The following is a 15,465-nucleotide window of genomic DNA, read 5'->3' as shown; positions in this document are numbered from 1 at the left end:
AATATATCAAATAATAAAAATATAATTCTTAAATATAAGATCTAATAGACTTATATTATTGGTTAAACTAATGTATAAACAATAATAATAATAATAATATAAGTATTCAAAAAAAACAATTTAAAAAATAAAGGATTTTTTTTTTTCAGGAAAAAGAGACTCGGTTGCCCATCTTCCTAAAATTTAGAAATATCTTCCTAAAATTTAGAAATATTGTTTAAAATTCTTATGATATTAATAAGACCAAAATCATAATGATATGTAATTTCATTCTATGTTATTTTCTCTCAACACAAATTTATACAAAATATCAATTGACAATGGCAAAGTTGAATGATAGCGATCAATGGTGGGAAAGGGGGAGAGTTCTTGGTGTCGGTAGTTATGGGGTTGTCTATGAAGCTCGTCCTTTGCCTGATGATCCTATATCTCTTATTCTTCCGCCACTTATGGCCGTTAAATCATTCATCAGTAAGGATTCTCTTGACCGTGAGAAGCAGTTTTTGTCGATATTTAAAGATGATCATCCAAACATCATTGGTTATTATGGTTGTTCGGATTTCAATATATTTTTGGAGTACGCCTCCGGCGGCGACTTAAAGAAAACCTGTGGAGGATTATCGGAGATGGAGGTGAGCAAATATGTTAAAGGAATTTTGTTGGGTTTGAAAGACATTCATCAATTGGGTTTGGTTCATTGCGATATTAAGCCGGAGAATATATTATTGACGGGCGATGGAGTTCCCAAGATTGCAGATTTTGGATTGGCCATGAGAGCAGGAGTTGTTAACGGAACTGACGGAAGGCGAGGTACGCCAGAATATATGGCGCCGGAAGTGATAACACACGGAGTATATAACTGGCCGTGTGATATTTGGGCATTGGGTTGTACTGTATTAAAGATGCTGACCGGACAGAAGAAAGTATGGGAAGGATTCCCGATTAATAAAGATATAAAGAATTTTGTGGCAATACACGATGTCGTACCAATAATTCCTGATGGATTGTCTTTTGAGGCCACAGATTTCTTACAAAGGTGTCTTGTGAGGGATTTTTGGAGTAGATGGAACGTTGAATCACTTCTCATTCATCCGTTCGTAATGAGAAAGGATAAAGAACTCAACTCATAATTTGAATTTTGAACTAATTTATTGAAAAATTACTCTTGTGGGTGTAAAACTATAATAATGGTGTAATATATAATATAATTCTTTTACAATTTAACTTTTATTGTTTTTAATTAGTTTATTATATGCATGTTGTTGACCAAAAAGTGACAGAAACATTATATCATTAAAATTAACTTCATAATTAAATACTTTCAAGCCACAGTATAGGACTGAGTTTAAATGTCATGCATAGAACTTCCACTTATCTCAATGCATAGAACTTCCACTTATCTCCTTGCAATATTCCAAACAGAATTCAGATTAGGTCTCAATACACGATTCCTATCTAAATGTATGTCTAGAAGTCGACCGAACATTCAGCGAATTTACATTTTAGTTGATTCAACCAAAACATTATCAATAACTCATTACTTATATTTGTGAACATTCACTTATTAGATCAAGTAAATTATTATCAAATTATATAATAACATGTTCAGATCAAAGTTGTTAAAATCGAGAGTTTACATGAGTTGTAAATTCGTAAAATCTAGAATTTACTTGAAATAGAAAGAGTTTAATTTTAAAAAATAATATATATATATATATATATATATATATATATATATATATATATTATTATTTGTATATAATTAAGTATTTTATACTTGATTAATTTTAAAAATTTATATATTTAAATATAAAATTAATTAAAAAATATTAATAAGTAAATAATACTACTAAAAGATTAATTATATTAATTTATTTATTTGAATAAAAAATAACTTTATTTTTTAATTTTTAAATATAAATTTATTTTTTTAAACGTAAAAGTAAAATGTATTATCGAAATTATTTATAAACTCGTAAAATCGTAAAATTTAATTATCATAAATTTAAAATCGTAATAGTTTACTTAAAATAAGTGAACTCCTAAAATTTTAAGCCTTATATCAGATGGCATTCAACAAATAGCTGGTCACAGCTGAGTTTTGTAGCCTCTATTCTCGGATAGTTCCAAACTTTTTCTTCAATCTGTTGTTATGATTTTGTTTGGTAGCAGTGTCTCCCCAGATTATATTAAAATTTCATGGAAGCAAAGTTTGGATGTCTGCTTTATTTTCTCCTAATAGTTAGTTAAGGTTATTGAATTTAAATTTATTCCTATTAATTAGGTTTTTTATTTCCTATGAATGAGTTCATTATATATATTTTTATTAATTTAAAATATATTTTATATTTTAATGTTATTAATTCAAAATTTTATTTTATTCCTATTAATTAGTAATTACCATGTTATTTTTTAAATTTACATATAACATATCCTCCTCAATACTCACCTATATTGTCATTAACATTTACTATATCCATATTTTTTCCCATAAATAAATAAATAAATATATATATATATATATATATATATATTAATTTCATTTAACAAATTAAATTTAAATACATTAAGGTGTAAATTAACTACACACCATAGGAGTCTACCTAAGAGATCAAAATGTTATCAGGTTGAAACAGCTTTGAATAGAAATGAGGGGCGGGTGTCATTCTAGTTATTCATAAATCAAAAAAATTATTAACGTGTAAATTAATTTATTTAATAATGTGTACAAATTAATAAACACCTTTAGAATTATACATTCAACTCTAGGAGATTATTCTTCATTAAGATATTTAATGTATTTTTTTAATTAAAGAGAATTAAAATGATAAACCACTTTAATGCTCTCCTGTTTTAACTCAAAACACTTCCATATATTCAATGTATTGTAACTAAATTTATGCATTAAATTGTATGGATAAATAAGTCTATAAATATGATTTTTCACTTATAGAAATTTGTTGTATGACTTCGTCACTATTACTTTGGTGATTATTTTTGAAGTAATATTGTTGATAGATTTCGCCACTATTACTCTCATGTGAAACGCAATTCACATATCGATGCGGTGAAGAGAACTCTCAAATGAAGCGTGTTTGACATGTTGCTACTGTGAAGCGCCCTCTCTAATGTGAAGCACGTTTCACATGTCACTACTTTACGCTCTTAGGTGAAGCGCACTTTAATGACGATGCTTTACACTATGAGGTGAAACGCGATACACATGTTTTTGTTATATTAGATTAGGCCCGCCCATAAACATTAGCTATTATACTACTTTCAGCTAATATAAATAAAATTAATAATTTTATGTATAAATTAAAGTATTACATACAATCATGACTAATATAAATAAGTTGAATTAAATTAGTCTGAAATGAAATAATAAAATTGAATAATTAATGTTTAATGACCTCAATCGGGTAGGACAAATATGGCACACTAATAGTTGATTTAAAATCAATTTTTAACTCCTCATATATACAATCATCAAAGAATATTTGGAAGTGATTGAAAAATTCTAAGAACTTGTGTTTATAGGAGACATACATTTTCATAACACTATTCATGCTCTCACTAATTTTGGTTGTAGTCATATACACAACACATATTTTGTCCATATTCTAAAGCTCACTTTCCTTTATGCAACACATACGCATCAACCATCATTGTCTTAAAAAATGCATACTTTGTCGACATTAGATTCCAACTTCAATAAAATCTTCCTTTTCATTAAAATCTTATATACACGAAGCAAAAATCCTTAAAAAACTGATCTCTAAACTCATTGAAGACTCCGCTTAAATGAATGACTATATTTTGATTAATGTGTCAAATACATTTACTACAAATTAAATGAAAATTAATACGATATGTTACAATTTTACTACAAATCATGTGAAAATTTACTACAAATTAATGAAAATTAAAAATGAAGATTATGTTATTATTGTTAAATAAAAAATAATTAATATTATTATTTAAAAATAATAATTATATTATTTTTGAAAAATAAATAATTGTTAAATATATATAAAAAAAAGTGTATAACAGTTCTTGTATGAAATGCGATTTACATTGATGTTTTAGGCGGCGAAGCGTACTCTCATTAAAGTGCATTTCACATGAAATACTAGAACATAGTCAATTTACATTATTAATTAAACTAGAAAAAAGTCCGTGCGATTGCACGGAGCTAAGTTAACACATATATTAATTAAAAAAATATGTAAAAAAATGAAAATTAAAAAAAAAATTACAATTTTTGTTTTTTTCCGTCTTAATAAATCATCGTGTTCGTCGAACGACCACTAAATGCTTGTAGTTGTCCACACTAATTAAATCTAGCATTCAAATGGATTCCTTTGTGTTATTTTTTGAGATTCTAATATCAATAGATATTATAATAGTTAGTCTAAGTTGTAACATAAAAAAATATAAGATGAAATAATAAGTGGAATGAATATCGATAATTGGACAATTATTACTACATTTTTTAAGGTTGTAAGGATCGTAATTAGACACAACACGAGAAATAAAAAGTTTTAATTTCTCAAAATTTATGACTATAAATATCAATTAAAAGTCCTACCAATTTGAGACTATAAATATCAAACAAAACTCTTATTCATAGTGTCGATTCAATCAAAATTTATCCAAATTAAATTACAAAGATCAATAAATACGATTGAATTCATCATCCATCTGATAAGGATTTAGTGGTTTTACACATTCAAACAATAAAATTAATGTTCGAAATTTCTCTTTTTATGTTCTTGTAGATAATTTCATTTTAAATGAAATAGATGAAAAAGTAGTAAAGAATGAAAAGTATAATATCAAAAGGTTAAGAGTTTAGTAACCTTCTCAATAAACATCTTATTATTTCAATTTCAAATCACCAAAATATAGAATAGTGACAAGAAAAATAAACAAATTTATTACCAAATGGAAAGACAAATACATATATAAATACCAAAATAAAGTAGATATTGAACATCCAGTAATATAACATTAAAGTTAAAATATGACAAAAAATAATAATAATAAAGTTAATAATAATAAAAAAAATAAAGTATCCATTGTTTATGAATTTATTTGTACCACCTAAATAATTTGTCTAAAATTTTGTAAAATGAAACTCATTTTGTGTGTGTTGAAATTCTTATAATTCAATTTCCACAATATTTACATTAATTAGTTATGAATTATGGCTGAAATAAACTGAAGGGGTTTGTTTTTTTGATGTTAATTATTTGGATAAATTATTAATATATATGAATGGAATGTTATAATAATATTTATTATCCGTTAATTTTATTTTCATACTAAATAATTTATTTTATGGATGTGAGGTTATAATAATATTTATTATTAGTAAAGTATATTTTTTTATAATTTAAATTTCTTAAATAATTTTCATAATTAATATTAATATTTAATACAAATCTCAATAATTATAGATGACTTTTTAGATGAGAAGGGTTTATTTTAGTTGAATTTATTTATAAATAATCAAATTATTTAAATGAAATATTTAATAAAAAAATATTAATATATATGGATGGTATGTTATATTTATTGAGTTTATTTTTACTAACATTTTTTCTTTAAAAATAGGAGTATAAAAAACAAAAGTATTACCATAAAAATAAAAGTTGCACAATAAAATTAAATTTATAACACATTATTATTTCAATAAAAATAGGAGTATTAAACAAAATACTTGATTTTAATTATTCCAAGTTAGTTTATACATATGAATATATAAATCTAGAGCTAAACACAATTATCTTAAAATTAAAGTATTTTAAGTGAACAAACATTTAGAAGTACAATAGCTTGCATCCAAAAGTATAATGGCCTAACTTAAAGTACCTAAAACAAACCAAACAAAATTAGAAATAATGCAATAAGAAAAAAAAAAATCTTTTTATAAACAAATTTTATGATAAAATGATCAAAATTTCACTGAATAATAATTTTTTTTTATAATTAATATATATGATAACTGAAACTCTTATTATTCTTTCAATTTTTTATAATTAATATATATAATATTTTAGATAAGAATTATTAGGTTTAATTTTAAAATAATTAATAAAAAATATTTATATATATATATATAAAAGTATATATATATATATATATATATATATATATATATATATATAAAAGTAATTATATATATATATATGAAGATCATTTTGGAGAGATTTATTAAAATATAATTTTATTTATAATTTTATTACAAAATATCTTATTAGACTGTGTTATCAAATAATAAAATTAAATAATTTAATAAAAAATAATAATTTTTAAATTTTTTTTCTAAATTCACATAGACAAAGAATCTTCGCTTTCTCTTGATTTTAAATCCTTGTCTTCCATTTTTCTTACGGGCATTTGAAATCCTCTTTACAGATTTTCCTATACAAAGCCATATTAATATATATGATAACTAAAACTCTTATTATTCTTGCAGTTTTTTATAATTAATATATATAATATTTTAGATGAGAATTATTAGGTTTACTATTAAAATAATTAATAAAAATATATTAATATATATATATATATAATATATATATATATATATATATATATATATATATAAATAAAGTAACCGACATAGAATAATTAATGATATATATATATATATATATAAATATAAAAGAAAGAGAAAATATATATGATGATTAAGATTATTTTGGAGAGAGCTTGATGTACATTTCCAACATTTATATACATATAATTAAAATATTAATATTATTTATTAAAATATAATTTTACTTATAATTTATTATAAAATATCTTATTATTAGACTGTGTTATGAAATAATATAAATAATTAATTAAATAAAAAATAATAATTTTTAATTTTTTTTTTCTAAATTCACGGAGGCAAATTTTTTTTTTGGCTATCTCTTGATTTCAAATTCTTGTCTTCTTTAGCTTCTCATTTTTCTTGCGGGCATTTGAAATCCCTTTTACAGATTTTCCTATATATAGTCATCACGTTATCATCTTAAAACAGTAGGTATCTAGTTATAAGAACAAATAGGATAACACCGCATCTTAAAACAGTAGGTATCTAGTTATAAGAACAAATAGGATAACACCGCATGACCAAATAATAAATGATGATAGAATTAACAACCTGCTATGATTAAATTCAGACTAAATCACATTATTATTAATATAATAGGAATATATTAACTAGGATAATCAAGACAAATATTATACAATAATGTGAATAATAAATTAATTAATTAAACAAATATTATAAAATAATGTGAATAATAAATAAATTAATTAAATGTTATAATAAATAATAATAATATTTCAAAAAGAATTGAAAAATAGTAAAAAATATTAGGCTAAGAATATAGATCATATGCATTTAATTTTTTATTTTATTTTATTTTATTAATTAGTCATAAATTTTATTCATTACTCATACTTTGAGTATATCGGATTCAAAAGAAGATCGATAAAACATAACCTAATACAAATTCAATTATTGAAAACATTATATTAATAGAGAAATTGATAAGATTACGAGTCAATACAAAGATAACACGCTTGGAGACCGATGATGTGGTTGTAGCTGCCTGAAATGATCAAATTTTGGAAAAAAAATGCAAAACAGTGAACAACGAATTGTTGAAACATAACATAATGCAAATTCAATTATTGAAAGCATGATATTGATAGAGAAATTGAGAATATTACGAGTCGATATGACTATTCTCTATTCAATTGAACCTTGTTGATCTAAGATTACTTACAGGAGAAAATATTTGGGTGGAGAGGAAGATGAAAAGTTGATTTAAGTTTAATTGTAGTTATATACGTTGATATAATCATTATTTAATGTTAAATTAAATTAATAGATAATTATAATATGATAACTGAAAGTTTTTTTTATTCTTGTATATTTTTATATTTAATATTTAATGTTAAATTAAATTAATATAAATATTTTTTTTATAATTAATATAATATATTAACTAAAACTCTTATTCTTAATATATATATAATATTTTAGAGAAGAATTATTAAATTTATTTTAAAAATAATTAATAAAATATATATATATATATATATATATATATATATATATATATATAAAAGTATATATATAAAGGAGTAACGGATCTAAAATAATCAATGATTAATAGAATTCATGAAAAACAATTCATAAATGAAGATAGAGAAATATGAAAAAAATATCTTGTGATATGAGAATCATTTTGGAGAGAGCGTGATGTACACCCTCAACATTTCAATAAATTAATAGATAATTATAATATGATAACTGAAAGTTTTTTTAATCTTGTATATTTTTATATTTAATATTTAATGTTAAATTGAATTAATATAAATATTTTTTTATTATTAATATAATATATTAATTAAAACTCTTAATCTTCTTGCAGTTTTTTTATAAAAAATCAATTAATATATATAATATTTTAAAGGAGAATTTTTAAATTTACTTTTAAAATAATTAATAAAAAAATATTAATATATATATATAAGTATATATATAAAGGAGTAACCGACCTAAAATAATTAATGATTCATAGAATTCATGAAAACAATTCATAAATGAAGAGAGAGAAATATAAAAAAATACCTTGTGATATGAGGTGATATGAGAATCATTTTGGAGAGAGCGTGATGTACACCCTCAACATTTCAAATTAAGCGTTATTTTGGACATAATATGTGACTCCGAAAGTTTTTTTAACAAAAATTATATGAAATTATCCAAATGAACAATTTGTAACAATGCCTCAAATGAAAACTATCTATATATTTCCAAATGCCAACGCATAACGAGACGAGAACATTTGTTTACATCCTACCAAAGATAAACTTTATTACGGGACGAAGTCTCTATAATTTAAATTTATATAATAATTCAACATTCATATTTTATAATAAAGATAAAAGTTCAAATCTCTCTAAAATAAAAAAATAAAAAAAATATATATATATATAAGTATATATATAAAGGAGTAACCGATCTAAAATAATTAATGATTCATAGAATTCATGAAAAACAATTCATAAATGAAGAGAGAAAAATATAAAAAAATACCTTGTGATATGAGGTGATATGAGAATCATTTTGAAGAGAGCGTGATGTACACCCTCAACATTTCAAATTAAGCGTTATTAGATATATATATAGATATGTTACTTCCCATTATTATCATTGTTATTGTTTGTTTCCTGAATATTAACAAAACATGACCTTGTTAGTTCTCCAAACAAAACAAAATATTTTATTTCGTACAAAATATGTTAAAACGTACTATTTTTGCGAGCTACGGAGCTTGTTTCCGACATAGATTCGTGAAATAGGTCTCCGACAAAAAAATTGTAAATCATCTATATAGTGAAATCATAATCGTGATAAAATAATAAAATTGGAAGAGATCAGATCTGATGTGAAACAATTATGGAGATAAATTGACAGCGGGAAAATATTTGGGACTAAAACGGAATGATCAAACATTATTTTGGATTTTTTTAACTCGACTCATTTTAAATAATAAAAAAATTAGAAGCATTTTGATTGGTTAGCAATAGGGACACAAGGATCTTCTGCAATAGAAGATCTGACTGGACTCAATCATCCGATCACGTCCTCATTTGGATTGCATGGTGCATCTTTATATCGGTCGCACCACGCATCACGATCCATTGCGTGTCCCGTCTTTTTCGCCCATTGCGCGCCAAGTTTTGGACGAGTCAACGAGCCTCCGTTTAATTCAGTGAGCCCGATCGAGTTGACCAAGCGACTGAGTCTCACCTCAACCTACTCCTCCATTGTTCCTAGTTGTCGATGACTTGCCAAAAAATCCAGACTTAGCGATTCAAATCTCAAATCCATATTCTCATCATCATTCTAACATATTTGTTCAAAACATTTATCCAATATATCACAAAATAGTTTAATTCTAAAAAAACCTGCAAACTCAATTCTAAACTATTTTTCAAAATTCTTGATCTTTTGAATTTGAATTATTAATTTTAATGATAATATTTTTGCAGAAGAACATTAATGTAAATAAGACAAACATTTAATAAAATTAAAGTTGTGTCGACTTAAAAAAAGAATGTTATGAAAGTATTGAGAGAGACAATTTTGTTAATCTACACCAATGGTATTAAATAAAAGGAAGGTTACAACCTTTTATTTTGTTATATATTATTTTAAGTTTATGTATTTAGCTCCTGTTAAAAAAGGATAACACCATCTAACTGTTTTGTTTATTTTTTATCAAAAAAAAAAGTGAGAAACTCAAATTTAATCTATAAAAGTCTAGTTAGTAGTACACAAATTTGACATTAATTCAATACACAAATTCAATATTTTTAATTATTGGCTTAGATCAAGCATATTAGGGAATGCTTTGAGTCGAGATTCCCTTGTATAGAGTTTAACCATCCTTTGTATCGGAAAGATATGCTAGATTAAGATTATATACTTAGTTTTAAAATATGACCAAAAAATTTAACATAAATGACATTTCCAATTGAAAACCATGATCATGATCACATTATGGAGTTGAGAAAAATCAATTTATGGTGCACCTATAATGAATAAATGGATTCAATAACATAAGGCTACAACCCTTCTATGCCATACAACATGAAATTACTCTACTTAATTCTAAGCAAAAACAAAATCCTCTACATAATTACAATAATGCCATATCACCCATCAACTAAATACACTCACCACCCCACCCAAAAAGTTGGCCCCAAAAATAGTAAGAAAACTAACAGGAGATTGAGGAAGTAAACAAAATTTCTAACCAAAATTACTCAAGCAAGCTGATGGGGATACCTTATCTTTGCTATCTTTCATCATTATCCTCTCTACATTCCTTAACCCCTTCAAAAATCTCATAATCCTCGAATCCTGTAATATTGAAATTGAAGATTATAAAAAGAATATGAACATCATTATATATGAGAATAAATAAATCAAGAGAGTTTGAATTACCAGTACCCAGTTCTTCCACGTCATCAGTTGCTGGACCTAAAAGTGTTGGGTTTCCAATGGGTGGGTCAACTGCCATCCAATCGGAGCTGGCATAATCATCCAAGCATTCTTCCTTCACCATAACCCAGTCTTCTGAAACACCGATATTCTCATATGAAGTGGGGTCAACTGCCTCCTGTTGTTCTCTGTTCTTCCTACTACTCCTGCATATTTTAATTTCATCTTAATTAGTTTTTTGCAATTTGTAGACAGACCAACCAGTATTATGTTTTGTTTTGTTTTTGTTTCAACTTACATTTGCCTGAGTTGCAAGTTGTATTGGATGAAAGCAAGATCGCCAAGCCTCTGATGCTCAAGGCAGTTCTTTGTTTCACTCATTTGCTCAATGGAAGTCCTTTTCGGCTTACACATGTTCAAACTGCAAGTTTGACTGAGTATGCGGATTGCCAAACGAGCCAGATTTGGACACCCCCCTCCATATGTTGACCACCACTCATCTAACACAGCCAAGTATTAGTATAAGAAATTCAGCTTACTGCTCTACATAAAACACTTTTGTATAATGTGGCCGAGTAACAGCCAATATTGTTTCTGCTTACAGATCTGGATAGATTATTCCTATGATTGATCTTCTGATTAAACTCTGCATCCCATTTTATGGGTTAGCTGATGGCATTCCATGGAATTATAGTAGGTTAATGGTGAAATAAATAAAGTTTCCTTCAGTTTCCTTTTCATGTAAGTCAGTTATGAGGCTTTTCTAGGTTGAATTTAGTTGAATTGATTGAGTAAAAGGAAAAAATAGAATTTTTGTTATTATAGGAAACATTATTGAATCCGGTTTTCTTATATGGGTGTGGATCCAGATGAGATTCTTAGGTGTATTTGAAATTTAACCCTCCTACATCTAGATTTAGATCCAGATAAAAAAAAGAACAATTCTAGCTGCCTCATTTGAAAACACCTGTTTCTGGATTCATTTCAAGACAAATCAAATTCGGAAATTTATTATTGATTTTGTATCTGGAAACGAATAATCACCTTCATTCAATTTGGTCTAATCCTTTTTTATACTTTTATAAGGTTTCAGATAGATCAAATTAGTCAATACTATATTTATGATATAGGCTTATATTAGATGAACATCTTAAAAGACTTCAAAAACATGTTTGAAAATTACAGAGAAACTACCAACAAGGATTAGAGTATCACCTGGAAGTAAAGTATCTCTAGCTCTGACAGCCATTTTCCGCCCAAAATCTCCAACAGCATTCAGATAAGACGTTGTCTCTTTCACAATTTTGTCCTGAATTTTAGGGTCTGAAACAAGTTTCTCAATGCAATCATACACAGACGATCTGATCTGATGGTGTACGTCACCTTCTACACTGTAGAAATACTTAGGATTAAGGTAAAAACCAGCTGCAAGAAGAGGATGATACTGAAGTTGACCTAATCTATCGTCTATAATATTCCAATACACCATATAATCCTTTTTATCAACAAGCAACTTCTTAATCAACTCTTTCAACCGATAAATCGCTGCATAAGAATATCCCATAGCAGGCCTCTTTTCACTACTAACAATTCTGATCAGCCTTAAAACTGGCTCGGTTAACTGGACTATTAAGGCGCATGAAGACCAGAACGACGAACTGCTAATACAATCTAACATGGCAAGGCCACCTTGAGTCTTTGAAAACGGAGATTCCATCCATTCCTCAGATGTAACCATTGATTGCAAATTATGTTTAATTGCCAACATTCTTTTCAATGTCATAAAGTCTGTTGAGTAACGGGTACATCCTATGTCAATCAAATCAACACCGTAAGTGTACCTTCTCATCATATTCAAAACAACACTGTGATTGTGGATAAATCTAGATAAAGACTTGGATTGCTCAGTTATCGTGTTTATCCAATCAAGCTTGCTGAAATCTTGAAGAATTAAATCAACACTATGAGCTGCACACGGAGTCCAAAAAATTGTTGGTAAATCGTCGGTTAGCTTCTTTGCTGCTACAGAGTATCTTTCTTGGTTAAACGTAACCACTTGCAAGACATTCCTTTCGCCAATCTCTTCCACTACTTCTTTAAGCAAGAGATAAAGAAAGTCTGGGGAATCAATTGATACTGATAAATCAACAGACCTCAAAAACGTCGTCCCTTGAGGACAATACACTAGAAAATCGACGAATATCTTTCCTTTCTGAGAGACCCATTCGTCCACCAAAAGAGTGCATCCGTTCTTTCCCCATGTACCCATGCACTGATCAACATCGTTCCTGACTTCTTGAAGTGAATTCTTCAATACAATACCACGAAGATCGTGATAAGAAGGTGGAACAGTCATTCCCACCCCCTGTGCAGCAATTGAATCAACCATTTGCTGAAAAGAAGTTGAATTTAAAGCATCTAAAGGAATCCCCACTTCGTAAAAGAATCTACCTACAGCTGTACTAACATCACTATTTATCCTCTTAACCATATTTACCCCATTCAAAACAACATTGTTAGCAGCCGAAGAACGAGATGCTTTCCTTACTCTCCCTTTTTTCCTTCTTCCTCCATCTTTAACACCATTATCATCCTCTCTCACCAAAATCAAAGAATTCGATTCATCTTCTATCTGAACCATAGCCAATGACACTTCAGAGTTCAATGCACACTGATTATTGTTATTATCATTATGATCATTATTATCAACTACTAAAGCCTCAGCCTCAATTGGCTGCGGAGGAATATAATTGGTCATCTCCTCAGAAAGTTTTTGCTTCTTCCTCTTTTTCGCTACAACCCCATTCAAACTCTCCTGCATTAAGAGGCGAACATCAGGCTGAACTCTCAAGCAGGTAGATGCATTTCCTTTCTGACCGGCAAGATGTTCCTTAATCCTATGAATCCCTCCACCCTTAAAAATTTTCCCACAATACATACATTTAAGCTGAACTTTATCACCATGTTTGAACATCTGACAATGTTTCCATGCCGGGTCATGTTTCTGAGAAGTAACGGGTATAGGTTCCAACCCAGAAGCCATTTTCTTCTATCTCACAAAAAATGTTTATCTAAAACCTAATCTACCCACAATTCCTTTCCTCTAAACATGAAATTGAGGAGCAAAAAACACGAAGCTTGAATCAAAACCTATTAAAATAAAACGAACGGATTCATTTTTCAATACATGAAAAGAACAAAGAACAGGAACAAGAAGACAGAAAGGATATTACAGAATTTTTAACGTACCGGATTAAGGAGAGAGAAGCAGCCGAGTCAAGGGAAAGAATCGGGAAGGGGAATATATATGAAGGATGAGAATCGATGATAACCGGATGAACCGGTTAGGGTAACCAAGATTAGCTCGGGCTTACCGGATAATCCGGTTACAATGATCCGGGTTCATTTGTGGGCCGAATTGGGCCGGGCTTGAGGAAGAGTGGAAAACCGGGAATTTCGCTTGCCTTTATTGGGAAAGACCAGAGGGTTTTCTGCGGCGATTCACGGCCGGGTTTTGGACCGGTAGATTGTATCCGGTCTGTGATAATTTGAATTCTAGAGGGAGATTACATCCATTAAAATGATTTCTCTCTCTAATATATTCTGATCTCTGATAATAGGGTTTTGGGAAGAAGGAGATGGAAGAATGAGATAAATATATCTTCGTTTGATTATTAATTTTCATTATATTTTTTTTACCCAAAATTTTTATAAATGGGCAGAAAAGCATAACAAATACTTCAATCTACAATAGAATAATCTTTTGACATTTAAAAAAAATCTTAATCTTTAAACTTTGAAAGTCAGTTAACTCTCCATAATTCATTCTATGCATTCACTGATTTAAAGGAAACAAAAAAAAATTATATTTTTTATTTGAAAAGGAAATTCCATTTAATTAAAATCAGTGTAAATTGGACTAAAACATTTTTAAAAAACTAATATTTATAAATGGGTCAAAAATATGTGTTTTTATAAATGGTATGGTGTGAAGGCTTAAACTCATTGCACAGAGAGAAATCAGGTACGAAAATAGGTGAGCCTGAAAAAAAATATATATATATAATGATGATATTATTTTTAATTTCTTAAATTTTTTTAATATAATTAATTATTTGTTTATTTAATTATTAAAAATAAATAAAATTTATTTTTATTTACTCATTTTTTCTAAAATCTTTTAGTTATTATTTTAAAATCACCTTAAATTTTTTCAAGTCCACCCAAACTTTAAATCATAAGTCCACACTAAGAAAAATATATCTACGTTAAAGCTAAGGTGAGTTCAAGCCTATTCCGAATTTTTTAATTTGTTACGCTATGAATGTGATATAAACACTTAATTTCTTAATTTATTTCACTATTTATTATCTAATTCTCAAAAATATGAAAAAACTTAGGTTGTATACTTGTTGTATTTGTAATTTTTTTTTAAAAAAAAT

The 15,465-nt window shown here is 27.1% G+C and overlaps 2 protein-coding genes across 3 annotated transcripts; one reads left to right on the top strand and one right to left on the bottom strand.

Annotated features, from left to right (window-relative positions):
• The first annotated feature begins 320 nt into the window (after positions 1-320).
• LOC124943466 (mitogen-activated protein kinase kinase kinase 20-like) lies at positions 321-1,130 on the top strand. Its single transcript, XM_047483969.1, has one exon. The coding sequence runs from the start codon at positions 321-323 to the stop codon at positions 1,128-1,130; it is 810 nt and encodes a 269-aa protein (XP_047339925.1).
• Positions 1,131-10,585: 9,455 nt separating this feature from the next.
• LOC124919796 lies at positions 10,586-14,230 on the bottom strand. 2 transcript variants are annotated; one of them, XM_047460133.1, is made up of 4 exons: positions 12,239-14,230; positions 11,322-11,523; positions 11,033-11,229; positions 10,586-10,942 (listed from the first exon to the last, which is right to left on the bottom strand). In XM_047460133.1, exons 1-4 carry the CDS (start codon positions 14,064-14,066, stop codon positions 10,878-10,880), a joined length of 2,292 nt encoding a protein of 763 aa, XP_047316089.1. In that variant the 5' UTR covers positions 14,067-14,230; the 3' UTR covers positions 10,586-10,877. The 2 variants fall into 2 exon arrangements, with proteins under 2 accessions (XP_047316089.1, XP_047316088.1); XM_047460132.1 differs by having other exon boundaries at positions 11,027-11,229; positions 12,239-14,228.
• Between the last annotated feature and the right edge of the window lie 1,235 nt (positions 14,231-15,465).

This window comes from Impatiens glandulifera, chromosome 1 (genome assembly GCF_907164915.1).
Source record: "Impatiens glandulifera chromosome 1, dImpGla2.1, whole genome shotgun sequence".
NCBI lineage: Eukaryota > Viridiplantae > Streptophyta > Magnoliopsida > Ericales > Balsaminaceae > Impatiens > Impatiens glandulifera.
This window is presented reverse-complemented; position numbering and strand designations above follow the sequence as displayed.

What these genes read in the sequence shown, in the direction of transcription:
- LOC124943466 (XM_047483969.1), top strand. Translation starts at nt 321, where the DNA reads ATGGCAAAGTTGAATGATAGCGATCAATGGTGGGAAAGGGGGAGAGTT.
- LOC124919796 (XM_047460132.1), bottom strand. Translation starts at nt 14,066, where the DNA reads ATGGCTTCTGGGTTGGAACCTATACCCGTTACTTCTCAGAAACATGAC. An exon ending in TAGAGATACTTTACTTCCAG is followed by an intron (nt 11,524 to 12,238) that starts GTGATACTCTAA and finishes TGGCTGTGTTAG; the next exon opens with ATGAGTGGTGGTCAACATAT. An exon ending in CGTGGAAGAACTGGGTACTG is followed by an intron (nt 10,943 to 11,026) that starts GTAATTCAAACT and finishes TCAATATTACAG; the next exon opens with GATTCGAGGATTATGAGATT.